Source organism: Arvicola amphibius, chromosome 8 (genome assembly GCF_903992535.2).
Source record: "Arvicola amphibius chromosome 8, mArvAmp1.2, whole genome shotgun sequence".
NCBI lineage: Eukaryota > Metazoa > Chordata > Mammalia > Rodentia > Cricetidae > Arvicola > Arvicola amphibius.
Window position 1 is genome coordinate 27,109,100 of NC_052054.1, and position 23,197 is coordinate 27,132,296.

Sequence of the window (23,197 nt, forward strand, 5' to 3'; positions counted from 1 at the left end):
TTATGGCTTCTGCAAGTGGAGACTGTGTCACTTAGACGAGTGATTTTACGTTGGGCTATGAGCCAGAAGCTTATATTGAGGCCAACTGCCGTATTGCTTATCAAAGGGAATAGAATGTGGACACCATTAGGACTGGTTTACCACTGACAGATATGCAGGGAAGAAGCTGCCTAAACATTAGGAAGGGGTCTAGTGTTGTCACGAACATTAAGTCAAATGCGACAGGAATACTCCCTCTTCTAAAGTGGTGGGAAGGAGAAGAAGCTGCCAGATCTGATTTATAAGGCAGGTTTCAGCATCAGAATGGCTAAAACCACTCTACATACATGGAGCTTTGTCCTTGATGGAAGTCTTTTGTGGCCAGCACTGAGATGTTATTTTACTCACTTATTTAAGACAAATTGCTTTGGGGCGTACTAGACTTTTTTCATAGCAAGAGTTTATTGAAAAGCTTTCCACTGTGCCCCAATGAGGCTGACAATGTCTCCCAGGTTCCCTTTCAGATTAAAATCAAGAATCCTCCCCAAAGAGAAAAATCAGCCAGACTTAGAATAACCAATAATTATTAAAGTCCCTATTAAGTACTTCCCCCGCTCCAGGTAAAAAGCTAGCCAAACTCAGCAGAGCTTGGCTCAATAAAGCCCAAACACATTTCTATTGATGTGATGCTTTAAAGAGAAGTCGGCTGTGCCAGGGAGGAAAGTTAGGGGCAGCAAGCGGGAGTCGTCATAGCAATGAGCTTCAACCCAGAAGGGCCTGAAATCCACCTGGAACAGGGCAGGAGCCTTGTAGAAGCACCTGTCCAGCAGTATGCTAATGTTTACTCCTCAGCTAGCCCAGCTACCCAGCATCCTCTGCTCCACAGTGGGAGATGACTGAGTCTATGGGCACCTCTCATTACCTAAGGAAGGCAGGGACTAGGGGCTGGGATGGCAGTTCAGTGGATAAAGCACTTCACTGTGCAAGCATGACTGAAGCCCTGAGTGCAGACCCCCAGAACCAACAGTCAGCCAGATGCGGTTTCACTCAGCTATAATCTCAGCACCCCGACAGCAAGGGGAGGATGAGAGCCAGAGATGTGGGGGACCACAAAACAAGGGACCCTGGCTCAGGCAAAGTGAAAGATGGGAACCAACACCAGATGAGGCTGTCCCGTGACTTTCACACATACCCAAATGTAAGAAGGAAAAAGAAGGTGGGGAAAGGCAGGAACTCCACTGAAAAGACCAAACCTGCTCCCCCACAACAGCTTCGGGGATCTCTGCTGTCATGGCCCTTCCCAGCTGATGCAGACAGGTGTTCTCAATCAAAAAACAAACTGTCACACAGCATGCAGTGGTTATAGAACTAAAATTAAATAGGTCAACACAGCCAAAAAGCCTTGAAGTTGGGTGGTGGCGGCACATGCCTTTAACCCCAGCACATGGGAGGCAGAGACAGGAGGGTTTCTGTGAGTGCAAGGCCAGCCTGGTTTACACAGCTAGTTCCAGGACAGCTAGGGCTGTTACACACAGAAACTCTGTCTTGAAAAACCAAAACCAAAAAAAAAAAAACAAAACAAAACAAAAAAAAAAAACACCAAAAAAACAAAACCCAAACAATTAAAACAATACAAAGACGGAGAGCTGTGATGGGTGCATCTTTCCAAGCACAAATACTGACAGATACACTTTTTTTCATCTGCAGGAAAGGTCAGTAGGTCCCTAAGTCAAGATAAGGAGGCATGTATGTATGAGCTTATTAGCAGCAAGATGTGTCCGGAACAGGCAGCCACACTAAAGCAGAAGGCTGGAGAAAGTAGGGTGGAAAACACACAAGTACAAATGGCAAGAAACACTACAGAGTCTTTTTTCCCATTTTTTTGGAAGCAGAACTGGCAAGAGAAAGTAATTAAGTTATTGTTGGCTGCAAAGAATCACAGTGAAGGAAAGCAAAATAGCAGCTGAGCTAATAATGTTGGAGAAATAGCTGCTGCTCTTCCCAGGGCAGCCCTGTGCAGTGCTCACCAGAGGTCTGCTGCCAGGGGTTGCCTTTTAACAAGACGGCTCGAGGATTCCCTCGACAGCCTTATCACAGCTAGACCAGTATGTTCTAAGTTCTTTGGGTATAAGGAAAGAGACAATTTTGGTAGGAGTCAAGAACCTTCTTTCTTTCTTTCTTTCTTTAAGTTAGAAATACTACACATGGAGTTCATGTTGGGAGTTGGGTTAGGAACTTCTGAGCCCTTGCCCTCTTCTACCCATTAATTAATGAAATTAAGACATACCTGTCATAGGTGCCCTTTGTTTCATATATCAGTGCTGCTGAGGCCAGAGCAAATGATCTAGAAATGTTTGGTTTATAATCCAATAGAATCCAAAGGGGAAAAAAAACTTCAGTGGTTCAAGAATTTCTCTTTGAGACCTTCCTGAGAATGTTTGAGCATCCTTTGGCATGGGATAAGGATCAGAGTCCTGACAACTACCACTCCCATGCCACCATTGATCTAATATGGAGACACATTCTGTTGATCAGGGCTTTGATCAAGTAGAAGGCAAGCGGTCTAAGTCTACCCTAGCTGGGACCAATGAGTTGGGTATGAGTTTTTCTCAGTAAGATATTAAAAGGCCTATTACCAGAGCTGAGAGTCAACTCTACTGGGGATTTCCTCAAATACTATAATGTCTAAGGATACAGGAAATAAGACACACAGTCCCTGGGCTGAATGATGAGACATTTGGAAAGGCCATTTTCATCCCCATAAGGTTTATTAGGCACTGAACTGGGAGGCACAAAAATAGATGAATTGTTGAGCATTGGATCTGGTCACTGATCTCTACATAACTTCTGATGTGGTGGCTAAGCTCCATGGTGGAATTATACCAGGGGCATGAGACTCAGAGGAGAGGGGCCATTTCTACATGGCAGGGTGAAGGAGCCCAGCGATCTTCAAGGTCAACAAAATAAGAAAGAAAGGCTTCATCAGGAGATGATCCTGATGAAGAGAACAGCCTGAGTACGCCCCACTATTCCAGAGTCCCATACAAAGGAGAAACATTGAGTTATAAGCCAAGTACTTCTTGATCAATGGTTCTGGTCTCAGCTTTGGTATAGGGAATACAGATCATCTATAGCAAGTATGCTTTATTTCAACTGAGGAGGGGCTCTAGGATATAAATGGGGTAATGACTGGGATGTGCAAATAAGCCCTACAAGAAGCAGGACATTTTATTAAACATACCAGGAAAGAGGACACGCAGTAGCCACGGGGGTCTTCCTGACAGTGTGAATGCAGGACCAGGCCTGGTGGCGGTGGTGTGTGAGTGTGTGTGTGTGTGTGTATATGTATGTGAACCCTTCATACTAGTCTTAGGCACACAATCTAAGGGAGCACTAATACCTTAGGAAGATAAAGTTTAATATCCCATTTAAAATCAAGATTAATTCAAAAATATGAAAAAAACCAAGCAAATCCTTTGGAAGACAGGATCTAGTTCTGTATCTTGGTCTCACTTCAATCTTGATCTTAGATAAGAGACTCTGTGTGGAAATACAAGCAAGACGGATTGTAAATCTGAAATTCAGTCAGCTCTACCAATGCAGTGGAGACCTGAGGTGTCTGGGCTTATTTAGATATAAAGGAGAAAGACCCTTTCATGTAGATTCACACAGAACCATGCCAGTAAAGGTGTCCAAACTCACTGCTCCCCAGATATGAGGTCAGCAATCTACTGGAGAGAAGAGATGGCTGGGCAGGTGGAAAACAGGACTCTAAGGAGCAGAGAATACTAGGAAGGTCCCTTTGAGGAGAGCATCCCTAGGGAATGGGCTGGCAAATTGAGACTCATCTGGGAGAAGCAACCATTACAAATAACAGTGATAATAACAGGCCCATGGTTCAGGCACGGGAGGTCCTGCCCTTTCAACTGATGGAGAAGAGAAAAGGTGAATTGTACGTTTTCAGATAAGACAGATGTGGGTATACGAATAACTAAGCCCTCATGAGGACTACAACACACAGAAAAGGGTGACATAGTATTTTCCAAAAAGTTAAATATTGCTGAAGATGGGTCACCTCAAGGGGGCTGAGGCCAGGCATTCCCTGCTCGTCCTGCAAGTTACCATTAAAGCTACGTTGGTTTGGTTTGTGCTATGACCAAACTAAACGGTAACTTCAATGTGAACTTTCAGGTCGTTTTCTCACTGGATCAAAAAACTAGAACCACAATAGAATCCATGACTGTGGGTGGCAGTCTGACATGGTCAGAAGTATTTTACAAAGTCACGGTTAGGAAACGCCCTGAACTGACTGCGTGGATCACAAGGGAGACAAGGAGATGGGCAACCCTAACCTCTGGCGCAGTCTGCACTCTGGACGGCCTCCTGAGTAAAGGGACACTGTGACAGCACCTGAGTTGATACATTTTACTCTGCCTTCCAGAAACACAGGTAGGACCTTGAAGTTCAAGGAGAAGGAAGTGGGGAAGAAAGGGCAGTGCAGACTCAGCGTGACAAACCAAGACCAGGAATGCTCAGCTCCCAAGTCAAAAGCAAGGTTAGACTAACAGCAGGAAGAAGGATGAAAACAATTACCTACTAACAAGTATGGGGAAGGAAGAGTCCAGAGGACAAGTTCATGGCACCCTTCCCACGTAGGCAGTGTCTCCTGATAGCTCCTTTACTCCCACTAGGGTGTTCCACCCCTAAAATGCACTACGTACTCAGCAATCACTTAAATCACACATGTTAAATTGTACGCAGGCTTGTATGAGAAGTCTTTAAAAGCAGTTGCCTAAGAGGGGGAAGGTAATACTGCACAGGTCCCGCAATGGCTCAGTATGCTTCTGAGCTGTGCTATCGTTACTAGTGTTCACAAATGGTCAAAGCCTTACTAGTAACTGTTTATTGGAATGGTCATGTATTTAACCCGAGAGCAAGAGTTAAGAAAGGAAGACCAAGAGCACAGCATGGCCAAAGTGTTCCACACTGGAATGGTTCCCTACGGTCCTGTCCAAAACAAGCTTTTAGAGACACCACCTTCAAAAATCAGTCATCAATCAGTCTATCAATAAAAGCAAAACAGCAACAAAAAGGGAACAGCACAGGGCCTGGCAGATGAATCAATTTACATGGTAAAGAGCTGACTCAGAGCAAATCCACATTAATGAGTATCTGTCATAGCTCATCGTACCGCTTCCCTAATAACAACACAGTGCAGTCACTCACACTGCTGGTAACTCCATAACTCCTCTTGGCTCTAATTATGGCTTCTTCCCTTGTTCCAGAAGAGACTCTGAGAGGCTCGCATATCTGTGACTCACAGGCCTCTGGAAGCTTCCTTATACAAGTATGTATATCTGTAATAAATTCATGCTATGTAACAAGGTAGCCATGGTTGTCTTCATTCTTCCCTTCCAGAATAAAAGTCTCTGATATGTCTCATTCTTGTGGCTGTCTCAGTGCCCTGTGAAACACGTTCAGTGGACTTTGCTGTGCAGCTAAAATACAGTACTACACATTCTGCTGTATACAAAGACAATGGCACAGCTCTGTCACCAGGATAAATATTTGAATTATATTCTAAATAATGATGATTCTAGGTAAGGACTCCTGCAGACATAGCTGTCCACGGTTCTTCCTCTGGAACCCTTCCCACAAATTCTGTCAACATCTCCACGGGTATAGAAGATGATCAGTTGGCTATGAAAGGAAGGCAAACACCACTGGACAAAGGAGGACCAAATTCATGTCTCTGGCACCAAGAAAATGGTATTGCCTCTAGCTCATGTGCCGCCCCTGCTTAACATGGGACAAAAATACCAGTTACCTTTTATTATCGTTATTATAATTTATTTGTACTGTTGTCATTGTCATTGCTGCTGTTCATGGTGTGTGTGTGTGTGAGTGTATGTACATGCATGTGCCTCAATACATGGGTAAAGGTAAGAGAACATCTTGGTGAAGTTGGTTCTCTCCTTCCATGTGTAGGCTTTTTGATCCAATCAGGCCTTCAGGCAAGGGTCCTTATCTGCTGATTGCATCTCAGGAGGCCCCCAAGTTGCCTGTGGACACAGCGGAGCAGACCCCTACTCTACTGCCATTGGTATCTGCTATCCTCACCCTGGAGGCTGAGCTCCTATCACAGACCTAGACCCACAAAAGCCTCATTTTCAGATTGAATTAATACTTTGGTTTGTGAAGCAACCTTCAGAACAGTGGTCAAGGTGAATTTTTCGGCTTATATCATCATTAAGAAAAATTTAAGATTTTATTTTCATATATTTTAAATTTGAGATATTTTTCCAATATAATTTTGATCACAAATGCTATAGTTGTTGCATATTGGAATTATTTAAAATTTCATTTAAAACATACCATCTTTTAGATGTATCTAACAGACTCTAAATAAGAACCACAGCAACCTGAAAACGACTTTAATCCACCAAAACCAAGAGAACAAACTTGCCTTTAACAACAAAAAAATGCTGCATTATTCCCTTTTCCTCCTTGAACTCACATTTCCATTCTACTTTCCCCACTGAATTTTTTCTAAATATAATTTCACTTAATGCTTGAAAGGCTTTTATGAATCTCCACATTATGCTTTTCACAACAAAGTATACATAAAATGATGTTTTTTACAAACGTCCTGGGACTCTGGAGCTTAAAAGCATTCGATTTGCTTTCAGTTTGAGCTATCATTACTAATGCACACGACTGATCCAAAGAACATTAACAATTATTTATAAGAATGTTAATATTGTTAACAGGGAAAAAGCAATTTCACTGGAAATGCATTTGTGAAGAAATGGAGAGGATTTGTTGATTTCTTCAATTAGACCATTTATCTATGGATGAGTACCACCCACTGCTTATCATAAAGCCTGGTTTAGCATCAATTATACGTCTGTGTTATTTTATAGATGTAAACAATAAGAAATCTTGTCTGTGTACATCTACACATAAAATGAAGGGGATTTTATCAAAAGTTATTTTCATCTATCATTTTATAGCTGGATTAGGTCTCCTTCAAGATTATTGAAAACCAAGAAGTCAAATTACCCAAGTTGCACAAAGACATGTTTCCTGCTCCAATTATCATTTCCCGTACCCGTGGACTGGTATTTTCACAGTTCTTTGTGTTGGGATGCTGGCTTCGCACCCTAGGACCCAGGATGGCAACAGCTTTGCCCTTTTTCTTTGCAAAGCAGGCGAGTGACTGTGAAAGTTGAATTGGGAAAGTTGGTGTGGCAAAGTCAACATTGAGCAAATCAGTTTCCAGAAGGGTCCACAAAGGGGCTGAGAAGCAGGAAAAGACCTTTTCAAACTAGCATGCCTTTGTAGTTCTTACCAGGCCTTTGGGGCCAGCTCTTTGCTAGTCGTGTGTGTTGCTGTCATTCTGCCCGTTTGCAAGCTTTATAGAGCTTTAAAATGGGAGTCTGTACAACATGTGAGTCTGGAGAAGATATGATAGGAGGGGTAGCAAGTTAAAGAAGGAAGCATAATGCTTGTTCAGTTTTCTTGAATGGAAATTCTTAATAAATCCCCTCTTCTGACAATGCAGAAAACACAAATGATTGCAAATTTGGTATTCCTCACAATGTCACAGGAAGACCCAGAAATAGTCAAGTGCTAGCGTAAAAGAAAAACTGCTAAATAAATTTGGTTACAGCTATGTGACTAAAAATGCAATATTTTAATTAAAAGAAAACATTGGAATTAGGAAACATTTCATATAGTATGAAGTAAAAAACAAGTAGAAAACTAACATGTAAGAAAAATGTCATATTCATTTGTATGCTCTATATGTATGTGCAAAAGATTTAAGAAAATCCATTAAGCTGGCTTTAGTCATTATCCCTATGTGGGTGCTGTAAATACTCTCTATTCTTTCGTTCTTTCCTCTACTTTCTACACAGGACATGCATTGCTTTCAACAATGATGAGAAAGAAGGAAAAATGTGCATGGGAAGGACAAGAAGGCAGAAAAATCGGATCATGTCTTACAGCTGCCACAGGTGACTTCAGATTCCCATCAGCAAGATGGTGTCCCCCCCCCCCCCGGGCTGGGAGAGAACTTAAGCTCACTCCAGCTGGGGCTGACTGCATTTCCCAGAGAAGAAACTTCTCTCTGTGCTGCACTGGAAGGTTTTTGTTCCCTGTCGGCTCTCATGTTAGCGGTAGCTTTGGTCATTCCTCTCCTTGCCCATGTTCTTCCTTCTCGTACATCTCCATGGTATTACTAATACCATTCATCCCTCACTCCACACACAGATGAAAACGGGTCAGGTCCCATGAAATAGCCCACTTCAGGGACACCAAACCAAGCAACATCATAAGACGAAAACTTGTAAAACAGTGGTTCTCAACTCCTATAGGTACTCATGTTGTGGTGACCCCCAAACATAAAATCATTTTTTTGCATTGGTACTTCAACACTGTAATTTTGCTACTTTTATGAATGGTAAATATCTGTGTTTTCTGTTGACGTGGGTGACCCTGTGAAAGCGTTGTCTGACCACCCACCAAGGGGTCGCAACCCATAGGCTGAGAACCACTGCTATAAACCAAGGTGATCCGGCCTTTAGGAAAACATGGAAGGCGACTTTTGTTCCTGTTACATTACAGTTGCTGTCTCTTACCTCAGCAAGTGTGGAGGGAGCGTCACAATGGTGTCCAGGCCACTTAGGGTTTCTGTAAAAGAATATTGCAGAGTTACAAGCAAATATTCAAAGACTGGGATTAATATCTAAATTCTAAAATCTCTGTACTCTCTGAACTCACTGATAGTTTGTGTGCCCCCTTGGACAATAGTCATATCTTTATTTTAAAATTCTTTCCCATGATGGACCTCAATTCATTATTGGAAAAGAGAAGGTAAAAAAAAAAAAAACAGGTCACATTTTCCCATTAGCAACGAGGAATGAATAGCTAAATCCCTAACCTAAGCCAAAATGCCAAGGCAATGTACCTACCACTGGCCGAGAGGCTCCATTCTCCCAATCAAAAGCAAAAGCTGTTTGGTTGAAACATTTTAATCTCTCAATACATGAACTCAAATTATAAAGACTTTCAGGTTCACAAGGAACCTTAAGGGACATGGTAATCTATTTAACAGCTTTCCTATTATTGAAACACTTGGCCCTCTCTGGGTTTTCCTTTGATATTAAGAGAAGCACAATGTGTAGATTGGGATGGCCATGAGCCTTTGACTTCCTCTATTCGCCTCTGAAGAGTGCTATGAGTTACAGGTGTGCCAACATGCCTAGCTCCTGGTATTAGCTGTTCTGACATACACATAAATGGAATCTCAGAATGGGAAGAGGAGCATGGGAAACTATTCGTAGCACTAGTCCCAAATTTAACAAGAAACATAAACCCATAGATTACAGAGAGTCAATAAACCCCAAGCAAAATAAATTCAACAGATCAACTCCACAAATAAGTTGCTGTGTCCAGTTGGTGCTGAGCTGAAGACATAGCTCAGTGAGAAAGCCCTGCATTTGGTTGCAGGTGTGAGTGGCAGATGCCTGTAATCCTAGCACTCAAGACGCTAAGGCAGAAGAATCCTGAGTTACAGGTCAGCCTGGGCTACATAGTGCAAAGTATCCAGCATTTGGGAAAAAAAAAGAAAGGTATTGCATTATGGGATAATCCTTTGGTATACTGTGAAGATGTGTCTCTACCAAGGTACCTTCTGATTGGCTTAATAAAGAGTTGAATGGACAGTAGGATGGCCATCCCAGTCTACACATTGAATCTGAAGGCAACCTGGGTTGCATGAGACTCTTTCTTTAACACAAAGCAAAAGAAACCAAACACAAACAACAGCAAAGAATATTTAAAACTGTATTTCAAGGAAATTTGTTCATTGTAAAAAAAAAATTGCCTTTTTTATTTTGACTAATTTCTGTAAACATGTATTTATGTTAACTTATTGATATTACTGTAGTGTACAATATGCTGTTAATTACCTAATTAATCCAGTGTACTTTCATTGTATAAACTGCACTATTAATCTAAACAATTTCTAATGCTTTAGTCTTCTGCATTTCTGTATCTTTCATCTTTTTCATGCTATTTTGAACATGAAAGTCATATTTAAAAAAAAAGAGAAGCACAGAACTTAATTTGTTTGTGGAGTGTGCTTTCGACATTATCAGGACATCCTGATTTCTTGGGAGTTTCCATTCAAGGAGATTGACCAAGAATTATTAGGTTTCCATCTTTAAAACAAATCTGTTTCTTCTCCTCTCATGCCTGATCCACACTGGCCTGTGGCAGGGACTCCCATGCTAATCACATACACTTGTGACATGGTAGACTGACCACCTGTTTAGCCACGTCACAGGTATGGGAACTGATTAGGAGCCTCATCCTCAGATCTCATTAATCAAGCCTATTAATGCTCAATACTTTGCCGCCGTTTGCAGATAAATCATACGACTGCTGACTAATAGTACAGACAATAGAAAGCTAATTATTATGCCCTGATCCAAAATTGTTCTACTTCAGTCGCTCCAGCCTGTCTCCACCATGTAGCTTCAACAAGCTTTGTCATTTTGAACTACTTCCCTGGGGAAAGGACAGACTGGCCCTCCACCCTCTTAAGAGATCAGAGAGAACATGAAACTAAATATGTCCCTTAGACTGACTGAGGACTAACGGGACCCAGTGGGACAGAATCAGGCCGGTTGTAGACAATGGAGCAAAAATAGTGGATCTGAGGAAAATATCGCATCAGTAAAAACCAGTAAGTAGAGCAGAGTGGGGTCAGTGGTGGCTTGGAGATGAGGCCCAACCGGGAGCGGGGAGGACTGAAGTCAGAGCCCAGGATAGGACAGGATGACAAGAAAATGAAGCCACGAGATGCGGGCTCTAGGGGCAGCTCAAAGGGCCACACGGGTTAGCAGAGCCCAGCAATTAGTGTGACAGGGGACAGTGCTGAGGGCACGTCAGTGCTGTTGATGGAGAAAAGAAAGCAGACAAATGAGTGTTCTGTGCTCTCCAGAGACAGGGCTGCGTCTCCAGCTCAGGGCTGAGCACTACCTGATCTACAGATGCTGCGTGAGCCAGAAGAGAGAGAAAGGAGAACAGGAAGGTCATTCTGTGGGCTTGCCCAGCATGTAAGATTCTAGGATTCCCCAACACCACCTTTAAAGATAAAAAGGGTAGAGGGAGGGAAAAGGCAACCACACTGTTGCCACGAACCGAGACTCCTACTCCATGTAAGTAGGACAGGGTAGAATTCATGTAAGTTGTCCAAAGGACATAGAAGCCAAGGCCTGAAATACACAGAACTGTCTTTTCTCAGTACTGCCCTGTAGTATATAGGGAACTGTCTTTCCCCAGTACTGTCCTATAGTATATATAGAACTGTCTTTTCTCAGTACTGTCCTATAGTATATATGGAACTGTCTTTCCCCAGTACTGCCCTGTAGTAGGATAGAGTAGCTCTGCAGGGAGGAACACCCCAAAAACACATAACAGAGCAGAGAGAATGGCATGACCTGACTCCACACTAGTTTACAGAATGGAACAAGTCACCCAGCTCCACGCCTCTGTTCCCTCATCTTCAGATTTCTTTCACCTGGGATTGAGTCCAGGGTCTTCAGCCAAGCAAGGCAAGTGTTCTGCCACTGACACACACCCAGTTTCGCTATCTGTAGAGGGAGGCGATGAACATCTGCCCCACCGCATTCCTAGGACGAGCCAATGGAATCAGTCATTAAAAGCCTGACATTGGTCTTAGAGGTCAGTGACAGCCCCTGTCTCCTTGGCAGACCCGCTGAATTTCAGGCCATGTATTGTGTGGAGATCCAGGGGTGAGAATGGAGATTGGTGGAGAATTTGGAGATCATACACTCCAGTTTCAAACTGTGGCAAATGCCAGGAAGGAAAAGACAGGGCATTAGTCAAGAGTGCAACAGGAGGCCCTCCTATGGACAGACATCAGGCTCTCTGTGCGAAGTGCTGAGACTGAGCGAGATGCAGACTAGGTAAGAAGGAGGTGAATGAGTTCAAAAGACAGGAAAACTTAGCTCCCTATGGTAGTGCATACCTGTGCTCCCAGACACTGGCCTCCCTTAGGCCAAGAGTCAGAGACCAGCCTGGGCAGCACACTGAGAACCTAGCTCAACACAAACATACCAGCAAATAGACTCAATGAAGGCTTAAGCTCTTTAAATTAAGGGCAGTGAGATCAGTAGCAGGAAAAAAGCACCTGCCACTAACCCTGGTGACCTGAATTTGATCCCTGGGACCCTACACAAAACAAAGTTTTGAAAGAGGGAAAAGAAACCCTCCATTGGATCCCAGCCACCACCACTGCTTCATGAGGTCACTGGCCTTGGTGCCACCTTCTCTCACCTGGTGACTGCAGCAGCTTTCTCCACGGCCCTGCCTCTGGCTCAGTCCCTACCCTGTGTTGAAGAGGCACACTCCAGTCAGGGTCTTGTTTTCCTTTATTCCAAATGGTCCTTCACCTCATTTTAAATAAAAGCTAACCCTCAATGTGTCCAGGCAAGACCTCCATGAACTCTCCTACTTCCTCCCTGCACTGACATTCTCTCTCTGTCTCTCTCTGTCTCTGTCTCTCTCTCTCTCTCTCACACACACACACACATACACACACACCTAGCAGCCTTCTCACACCCTCCCTTTCCAGACAGGTTCCCCTAAACATTCCACCGAGATGGCAACTCCATTTCCCCCCTAAGGGCCTCCTATCTCAGTTACTACTTCATGTTTTCCATAAGTTTTGCCACTATCTGAGTTGGCATATATGTTTTTGCGTATCTGGACCTCTTTGCTCATCTTACCCCCACGGTAACAGCACTGAAAACAGCACCTGGCTCACTGTAGTTGCTCCCTACATATTTGCTGAGTTAACGAAGTAACTGGGAGGATGGCATACGTCAGTCACTGAAAGCAGCTCAGTATGGCTGAAGTTTGGGGTGTCCAAGGGAGGGTGCTGCAGATGAGGCAGCCATACAGGTAGAGGTAGGCCACATGAGACTCAGCAGAACACGCTGAGGGCTCTGATTCGCACTAAGGATGCTATTCGGTTATTCACCCCGTTCACCTGACATGGAATGAACAGATTAGGGTTCCCAGGTGGTACTGCTTGGACAGTAGCTTGAAATCATCTAGAAGCAACAAGAGTGAGCACCTAGGAAGCTACTTGGGGCATGGAGAGTAAGTAATAGAGGAAGAGATACAGACAGTCTGGATACAGCTAGCAAGTAAACAAAAGCGGAACTTAGAGCAGGTTGGATGATAAAGCGCATTAACATATCCGGGATAACTCTAGTATGTGAGAACAGGCAACAGTACTTGTTGAACACCTAGACATGCTAGAGAGAAGTGAGTAAGGTTTGACGATGAGGTAGGATGTTCACAGGATCACTTCGGGTCATGCTCACTACAAGGACCTTTATGCTACTCAAGAAGAAATGTTGAAGTAATTCATGACATTGGGCCTAGAATGTGAGGGACCAGGAAGGCAAGAATGGATGTGTCCAACTCCTGTTGACACAGTGTAGCTGAAGAACCATAGTGTCACAGGAAGTGGCTGTGGCAGCAAGGCGAAGCCAGCATCCAGTTGTATCTGGTGTCCCTGATGGAAGTCAAATTAGATTGGAGTGGGGCAGAATGGAGAGACAAAGGTGTGGGCATGATGTGGGATTCTTCTCTATATACTGTAAATACCACTGGTTAATAAAAAAAAATCTCTCTTGGGACTGACAGGGCGAAATAGAGGTAGGTGGGAAAAACTAAACTGAATGCTAGGAGAAAGAAGGCGGAGTCAAGAAGTCATGCAGCCTCACCAGAGATGGACACATGGCAAAACCTTGCCAGTAAGCCACAGCCATGTGGCAATACACAGATTAATGGAGATGGGTTAGTTTACAATATTAGAGCAAGCAAAAAATATATCCTTAAACTATTGACCAAACAGTATTATAAATAATATGGTTTCTGTGTAATTATTTTGTGGTCTGGGCAGCCGGGAACCAACAAGTGGGCTCCTACAACAAATACACGTTTAAGATATTGGCCAAACAGTATTGCAAATAATATGGTTCCTGTGTGATTATTTTGGGGCTGAGCAGCTGGGAACAAACAAGTGGCCTCACACAGCATGGGCACAGTCCCTATAGACATCCTAATAAGTCTGACATTAGAAAGCAACCTGTGGGAGAACCTATAACCAGAAGGGAAAGCAGCGAAGGGATTGTAGTGAGGTAGATGGCTCTTTGCCTATTGGGATTCCCGCCTCTAATTCATTTTCTTTCCCCTTTATATATCCCAAATTTTACATTCCTAAGTCCTCTGTTGTACGTAAAACAGTAAAAGCAATTACAAAATGGGGCACGGCTCTTCCCAGGTATAATTCCGTTTTCTGGGCCAGCAGTCACAGCCTTGGGAGTTGTCGGTTCTGAAGGAAAACCTGGTTCTTGCAGCACCCACTCGTGCTCTCCTATCCAGAGCATATGACTGGCAAATAAGAGTCAGGATAGCACAGAGCAAGGGGGAATGCACGCCTCGTCCTTGCTACTTACTCTGCAACAATCAAGGACACCAATGTTCAGAGACGATATCACAAACAAGAAAAGGTTCAACAAGTTTGGTTTGGTTTGTTTGGGTTTTTTTTTGTTTGTTTTTGTTTTTTTTTTCGAGACAGGGTTTCTCTGCAGCTTTTTTAGATTTTTTTTTTTTAAATGTACTAAAGGAGCTGGGGAGATGACTCAGTGAGTCAATGCACTCATCACCAAGTCTGCCAGTGGGAGTTCAATCCCCAGAACCCACCCAGTAGGCCTGACCTCTACGCGCATGCTCTTGCATCCACCTTCATATCAATAAATGTTAAAAAGCGACATGAATTAAAGTCAATTCGTATGCTTGAGATATAAATGTGCGTTATGGCCCCTTTGTCAAAGGGGTCGCTTTTAAAAATAGCGCCACCACTGGGTGGTGAGATGAGGTAACAAATACTCTTTACTTTTTGCTTTATGCTGTTCTAATGTTTTCCAGTATTCTAAAACTAACTTGTCACTCTAATGAATTAAGGGTGAGTGATATGTGAAACCACAGGGGTAAGGAAGAGTTTATTTATGAACTGAACGCTGTGTCCTCAAACAATAGGTGCAGAAACCACTCAAGTTCCAAACACACTGTTCGTGTGCTCACAGAGTCCACGACTCTGCTGACCTTGATTGTCATTGTTGGCCAGTGTCCACTCTCCTGCTTTCTTGGCAGCACTATGCATTTTGCTCCAAGGAAACCATCTTTCCTTAACCCTGAGATTCAATTGTCTCCGTAGTGTAGGCCTAATCCCGTTATCCCAGTGTCTTTCCTGGGTAGAACATAGGTTCAGGCATAATCACATGACTCATCAGGACACAGAGAGAATCCACAAAACCAAGGTGTCTCCAAACTGGAAGAGCCATATGGTCTAAATGCGGTGAAGATCTGTCCCTCCAAAGTTGGTATTAAGATGGAATCTTGAGATGGTGAGAATGGTATGTGCCTCTTCTCTCCTTAGAACAGGGCTTCTCAACCTTCCCAATGCTGCGACCCTGGTAATACAGTTCCTCACTCTGTGGTGACCCCCAACTATAAAAATGTTTCATTACTACTTCCTATGCTTTTGTTATTGTTACGAATTGTAATGTAAGTATCTGTGTTTTCTTATGGTCCTAAGGGGTTGCGACCCATGTGTTGAGAACCACTGCCTTAGAGGATCTAGGTGCTACTGTTGATGAGAGTCGGGGAGGTCTCAGAAGTAGAGAGCAGAAACTTCTATCTAGTGTTGCCAGGTTCTTATTGCTATCAGAGAAAAAAATTAGAGATGACACAAAATAAAGAATGGGGGGAAGATTTTGGTAGACAGAATGAGTAGAGGCTTCTGAGTTACACTCCAATTTTAGGTAGCTGAGCTTATAGGTGAACTTTAATGAGGGGGTTATTTACAAAGAGGGTGTGACTTTCCCACAGAACAGATTCCCCCCCCCCCCCCCCACACACACACCCCGGTTCTGTCCTTATTTGGAGTTTTGAAGTTGAAGCAGACAATTCAGCCAGAAGAACAATGTGGAGGAGCCGTCACAGTGAAGGACAGTTAGCAAAGGTCTGGGGTAGCCATGGTGTCCCAGCTGGTTTGTGGCTGTTTGGGCAGTCACATAGTGTCCTGTCCTGCTGTAACATAGCTCAAAGATTGCATCAGCTTCTAGAAAGTTTGCCTCACACCCCCCCCCCCGCAAGCCCTACCTGACTTACCTTACTAGTATAGAGATGCTCGTCCCCCCAAGATGACTGCTGCCCCATCACAGTCTAAAGAAAGATGAGTGTGTCCTACTTTAGTCTCTGTGGCTATGTTAAACACCATACGCAAAAACCACTTGGAGAGGGTTTATTTCAGTCTCCAGGTTACAGACCTTCACGGAAGGAAGTCGGAGCAAGAGCTTGAAGCTGACACCACAAAGGAAGCTGGCTTGCTCAGATTCAGCTACCTTTCTTAGACAGCTCATGAGCCCCCTGCCTGGGGATGGCACTGTCACAATGGTCTGGACCTTCCTATGTCAATTAGAGATTTAAGAAAATGCCCCATGGTCATAGTCACAGGCAAATCTGATTGAGGGGCAATTCTTTGGTTGAGGACTTTTCTTTCCAAGGGACTCTAGGTTTATGTCAAATTCATAACTGAAATTATGTCCAACACCATGCTCCCCCGAGAATGTCTGAGTAGAGATTCTCCCCATCTCCTAAGAGAGCCTAAGTAGGGGGTGAAGATGATGCCAGTCTCCCAATGAGGGATGACCTCACTCTCCCAAGATGGTCTAAGTTGATGGACACCCAAAGTCCACACAGAGCATATTCACAAAGATCAAGACCAGGCCCTTAAAACTGTAATTTCACATCAACCCAAATCCACAGTTGCTCTTCTCAAAGGGGCATTTAATAGACGGGGCAAGTAACTTGCGTGGCGCTGGTCAGCTTTAACTTGTCTCGCCTTTGCACTCAACATATTTCTCAATTATCCTGCCCTCATGGCCCTACACATGCCAAGTCTGAAGCAGTAAGTGCTCTAAGAAAGTCTGGAGGGCAGGGCTCTGAGCCAGCGGAGTAAATGATTCGACTGAGGCAGGCAGTGGAAGCTTCCTGTGTGAGCAAGGCCTTGGAGGACCTGGAAAAGGAATTCCTGACAGGAGGTATCAGGCAAAGAAAATAACTGCTCTGCATGATGTCATCAAGAAAGGGCCCCAGCGAAACTACCATCAGGCCGCAGAACTCTTGGCAAGGCAACAGGACAGGGGACTGGCCTAGACTCTGGAGTACGTTCTTAGAAATTTGCATGTTAATCTATTAATACAAACAAACAAACAAACAAACAAACCAGGAGGGCTGAGCAGGGACAAATGTTTTCTAGTAAAAAACCTTGACTTGGTCATGGAAAATGGTGAACCGTAGAAAGACAGCAAAAAAGCTACCTCCTCTGCCTTTGTTTATCCTGGAGAGCCCACTCTCCTTCAACACTCTTTCCAGTTTAAGGAAACCTTCAATCTCTACAGGGGAGATCCGAAGTGTTTGCTCAAAAAAAAAAAAAAAAATTAGCAGAAAACAAAACCAAAGAACTCAGCTTACCAGCTCTTCAGATGAAGCCTGCTCCATCTCCCTCCTCCCCCACAGGCAGACCCCACTCCCTGGTCTGTTTTCCAGCTGCTGGTTATTACCACGTACAAAGGAAGGCTCCACGCTCTTCGTGAACGCCACAGCCTTATCTCTTCTCTTGCTAATTATAGAATAATCAGTGCACGACAAAAGGGACCACACATCTATTCTTACAGTCAAGGTGCATGCAGGGCTTTGACCCAGAAAATTCTACCTGTTCTCAGCTCTGGGCTTTCCTAGGAGCTACAAGGGCCTAAATCACAACACTGTGGTTTAAACTCAAGGTGTTGAATATCAGATATCCAGCTTATTAGAAAACACTGGGTTACTCTCCACCTCTGTGTTTATCTCGATCAGCTTCATTTACAGCAAACTAATCATGAATACCAGGAATGGCATGTTTCGTGCACAGTTGGGCCGGGCTTTATTATGTCACGCAGCCATCTGTGACCCTTCATTAGAGAGGCGATTGGGAATCCAGTTTGGAATCACTGCTGAACGACAATGGCTGCGCTAAACCTTACTGTGGCTTTAAGAGCCTTGCCACTCTCAGACAGCTAGTCCATTTTCATTTAACAGGAAACTAAACAGACAAACTCGGTGGGGCAATAGCTGAGACAATTTAGTAAATATGCACAGATTAAACAAAGGGTGGTGTTGCTGTGATTGTCTACATATACACACACGTACACACACACACACCACGTACACAAACATATGTGAATTAAGACCTTCCGTCAGAATAGCATAACCTGAAACGCTATCTGAATTCTGCCTTTGGTGGAACACCAACTAACGGCACTCCGTGTCTTTTTTTCAGGTCACACACAGCACAGAATGACGACAAGCACCGACTGGATTTTATTTCAAGGGAAGGGGTTCTGTTTTCTAACTGACTGGTTATCACGGCGGCGTCACAAGCAAGGGGCTGGCAGAGCTGTCCTGGTTCCTTTTCGGCCTTTTCCTTTTTCAAAAGCAACCCTGTTACCCCTTAAGCACGCTCTGGCTGTCGGTTGCAGTTTCAGCCCCACCATTCTCGGCGCCTCAGCCCTGCCTAATTGATATGTCACTTATTTTCTGGTGCTGAAGTCTACAGCCTATATGATGGGAAATGCTCATTTGCTACCGGGAACGCATTTCAATTTTAGCACGGCTCAGCAACTAAAAGCCCACCTGTCTGAGGGGCAGGTCAGTAACAGAACTGCGGGAGCAACACAGTTCCTCCAGACTGTTCCTTCAGGCTGTTATTTTCCATGCACAATAGTCGTAAAAGCGAACACTTAGCAAGGTGGCCTCTAACAGGAAAATCAAATTAAACAAGCCTTCCTTCCTGGTTCCACTCAATGATGTTTGAGAAGATGGCTGTTGCTTTAACTTCCCTCTTCCTTCTAGGCGCCTGGGAACCAGGGCCCTGATTTCCACGCAAGCTGGGGATCCTAACTTCCCTATGGGGAACCCGTGTCCATGGACGCTGGGGACCCCGAATGGGGACGCCTCATGCCAAAGGCAATGGTTCCTATTTTGGGAGGAGGTATGGAGACCAGAGCAGAGACAGCTGGATGCCTACGCCGAGCCAAGATTTCCATATCCTGCACATTCTCGAGGCAACTCGTGCAATTGCGCGACAGGCATCCATAACCCATACTCGGTGACAGTCCCTCCCGCTCAGGGACCGCGTGGAGCCTGGAGCAGGTGTCCCCGCGCACCGCTCTCGCTTACCCAAGGCCCAGGTGCAGCTCTCCTTGATGGCTTTGTATTTGCTCCCGGACGCGTCCCTCTGCAGCTTCCTCAGAATCTCTTCCATCTTGGCCTTCCCAGAGCCCGGTCACCGACCAGGAGAGCGCGCGGAGGACGCGCCTAGTTGGCCGCTGCGCTCATCCCCATCGCGCTCCGCGGCCACTGATGAATCACGCCGGTTCCACGCCGAGGGCCACGTCAGCCCCGCCGCCACGCCCGTTGCCACGCCCGCCGGGTCAGGTGCACCTCCCGAGCCTGGGGACGCTGGAGGCTCCGATCTCCTATTTCTCGCCCAGGCTGACCTGGGGGACCCGGTTTCCTCCAAAGGTGGGGTCAGCGGCTCATTGCCGGCTGGGCTCCGCCCAAGGGAGCCTCTGATACACTGTGAGAGCAGTGGGTAGAGGGTAGGGCGGGGCCTGGTTGCTTGTGCCCATTACCTGCGGGCCAGGCAGCCTGTGGAGACTGGCTACACCCTGGGGTCCTAGAACCAAAACAGTGATACATTCACTAAATAGTAAACAGCTGGTCTCCTCCCCGTGTCAGGCTGAGGCCACCCAGCAGGGTCTATGCCATATGTCTGCCTGCAGGGAGCTTACATGACAATATATTAGACTCATACATTACACTCTGATGCAAGTCTCTAATAATTAGGGCATTGGGTGTGAGAATTAAATCAGAAAAGGTTTAGCAAAGGATTAAAATGAATACACTTATATTAGTACATTGAGATTTCTACCAAACCAGCTAAGGCAGAAAGTGAAAACAAAAATCAATAGATTTAATTGACAACTTAAAACCTTTCAACAGCTCAGCAGTCAATCTGAGCGGGACTGCCTTGGATGTTAGAAATTAATGGCCCCATATATCAGCGAAGAAACCAGGCCCCAGCTACTTCCCAGGCAACAAGAGTTGTATGCCACACACCCTGAATCCAAAGATGTTTTTAAAAAACCTTCAGTACCAGCAGGTAAATATAGGAAAATTAGGAATCCAAGGTCATCCTCAGCTATAGAGTCAGCCTGGGACCAGCTTGAGGTACATGAGACTGTTAAAAATAAATACTAAATAAATTAAATTAAAATAAAATAAACCTCTCATACTGGCTGTTTCTGTCTGAAGCAAGGGGCACACGGGCACAGGCACAGTTCCAGCTGAGGGCTGTTGGGTTTGGTAGGGGAAAGCCTGCCCTCCTCGGGAGCCACGGGAGGTAACCTAGAAGGTCAAGTAAGCCAGAGCCTCTGCTATTTGAGTGACTTCAGGTGTTTCCCTAGTGGTAGGAGGCCCCTCTACCAGCTCTTGTAGAAAAGAGACCTGGAGGAAGACAATGACCTTGTCCTGAGAGCTGTGATGGGAAGTGAGGAAGAGGCTAGAAGTGAATTCAGTTTTTATTAGAAATATATTTGTAGTGATAGGGATGGTGTCTGCAGAAGGGGTGGTGGTGGGGGGAATGGGAGCAAGTTTCACGTAATCTCGAATAAATCGGGCTTTGGGTAGGTGGGTGGGGAGATGTCTGGGGAGACAAGGCAAAAGGAGTTACTTTTGGCTGTGGAATTTTAATCGCAGCAACAGGAGAGTCACTAAAATATTAGGCATCAAGTTACATCCAGCTGGATTAAAGGAAGAAAGAGACATCTAGCTTTCAATTTTATGTAGATTTGTATTTTGAGTCTATTTTAAAGCTTTATTAGTTTTATAATTAAAACCAGATTGCTTAAACTACAACCCAGGAAAGTGATTCTGATGAAGCCAGAGGTATAAAATTGAATAGGGTTGGTAAAAGGCCTTACCAAACTGATAAAAGGTGGTGGTGCATATTCCCCAAAAGCCAAACAGGCAGTTAGTATGAATTTTGTTTATGGAATAAACAAAGTGATGCATAAATCCACAAAAAAAGTACAACACAAACTTTTATGTAAATGCCTAATTTTTATTAATCAAACGTTCCATTCTCAAATCAACAAGCAGATGTGGTGATTTGAATGAGAAATGTCCCCTGTAGGCTCCTGTATTTGAACACTCAATTCCCAGTTGGTAGTGCTGTCTGGGAAGGTTATGGCCAAGCATATTTCAAATGCTATTGTGAGTGAGAAATCATTTGCATGGTCTCCCCGTGTACTGGGACGCTGGTGGATAGAGACAGCCCAGTCTCCCCGTGTACCGTGGACGCTGGTGGACAGAGACAGCCCAGTCTCCCGGTGTACTGGGACGCTGGTGGATAGACAGCCCAGTCTCCCCGTGTACTGGGAAGCTGGTGGACAGAGACAGCCCAGTCTCCCCGTGTACCGGGGACGCTGGTAGATAGAGACAGCCCAGTCTCCCCGTGTACCGGGGACGCTGGTGGACAGAGACAGCCCAGTCTCCCCGTGTACCGGGGACGCTGGTAGACAGAGACAGCCCAGTCTCCCGGTGTACTGGGGACGCTGATGGATAGACAGCCCAGTCTCCCCGTGTACTGGGACGCTGGTAGATAGAGACAGCCCAGTCTCCCCGTGTACTGGGACGCTGGTGGACAGAGACAGCCCAGTCTCCCCGTGTACTGGGACGCTGGTGGACATAACTTGGTCCGACTTTGCTCACGGGGATAGGGATGTACACAACGCCTATGATTTCAGACCAACAATCCCCCTCCTGGGAATTCATCCAAAGGATGTAATAATGTGAACGAATATAGAGGCTGGAGAGATGGCTCAGAGGTCAAGAGCATGGGCTGCTCTTCCAGAGGTCCTGAGTTCAATTCCCAGAAATCACATGGTGGCTCACAACCATATATTATGAGATTTGGTGCCCTCTTCTGGTGTGTAGGCAGACATGCCAGAACACTATTCACAATAAATATATCTTTAAAAGAAAGAAAATGATTATGAAAGTTTTCTGACAAAGATTTCCATGTGTCTTTTAATTATAAACTAATTTAAAGCTATACACTTGTCCAACAGCAGGGAGACGGGGAGATAATTCATATTGTATTCATAAAACAGCATACTCCATAATTTGGATGGCATGAAAACAGGTTTCTAGTTCATAAAGTAAGATAAGCTAACTGTGAGATACTACTCAATTCTGTATGCTACCTGACCTCAATACTTACTAAATATTTAATAAAGAATCCATATAAATTTAAAAATATATACATATATAACAGTGACAATTTTCAGTGTGGCTTATAGGTAAGTTTACTTTTCATTAAACATATTTACTTTTATAACAGAAAAGGAAACCTTTTAAATATGATGCAAGGTTGTAATAACAGCAAAACAATAACAATAGCCACAGAAAGGACCAACATAACATAGATGGGGTTATATGGGATCAGAGAGAAGTCTGGGTGGGTATGTCTGTCCTGGTGACTTAAGGACAGATGGAATTATATATGTAAACAACCCGCTCACAGTAGTGACTGTGAAGAAAAATACATATTTTTATGTTTTATCCATAGCTCACAGGATTAAACTTACTTTGTATTGTTATCCAGTATACACAGGCTCACATGTAGAAATAGCTTAAAAGTACAGAAACAAAAGGGTTTGAGTTTGGTTTTGTGTCAGGATGTAGCATGGGCTAGTCTTGAACTCATGATCTTCTTGACCGAGCTTCCAAATTGCTGGAATTACAGGTATGCATCACCACACCTGGGTAAAGTTTTATTTATGAACAATATTAACTTTTAACTATGGTAGAGTTGCTATTAAATATGATTTTATTCATTGCAGTTGGCACATGCACCTGTTCCCGAATTTCTTCCAGGCTGGGAGCATGAGGACACTGTTGCATGATCAACCATGGTGGTTCATTTTAAAACTCTTTGGTC

At 44.4% G+C, this 23,197-nt stretch overlaps 1 protein-coding gene across 1 annotated transcript in view; it reads right to left on the minus strand.

The window, feature by feature from the left end:
• Arfgef3 (ARFGEF family member 3) overlaps nucleotides 1-19,470 on the minus strand; it is a 146,822-nt gene extending 127,352 nt beyond the window's left edge. The window contains exons 1-2 of the mRNA XM_038340047.1: nucleotides 19,372-19,470; nucleotides 8,622-8,673 (exon numbers count right to left, since the gene is read on the minus strand). Of these exons, the coding sequence (XP_038195975.1) occupies nucleotides 8,622-8,673; nucleotides 19,372-19,456 (137 nt within the window). The 5' untranslated portion in view covers nucleotides 19,457-19,470. The remainder of the gene's footprint in view (nucleotides 1-8,621; nucleotides 8,674-19,371) is intronic.
• Nucleotides 19,471-23,197: the final 3,727 nt, after the last annotated feature.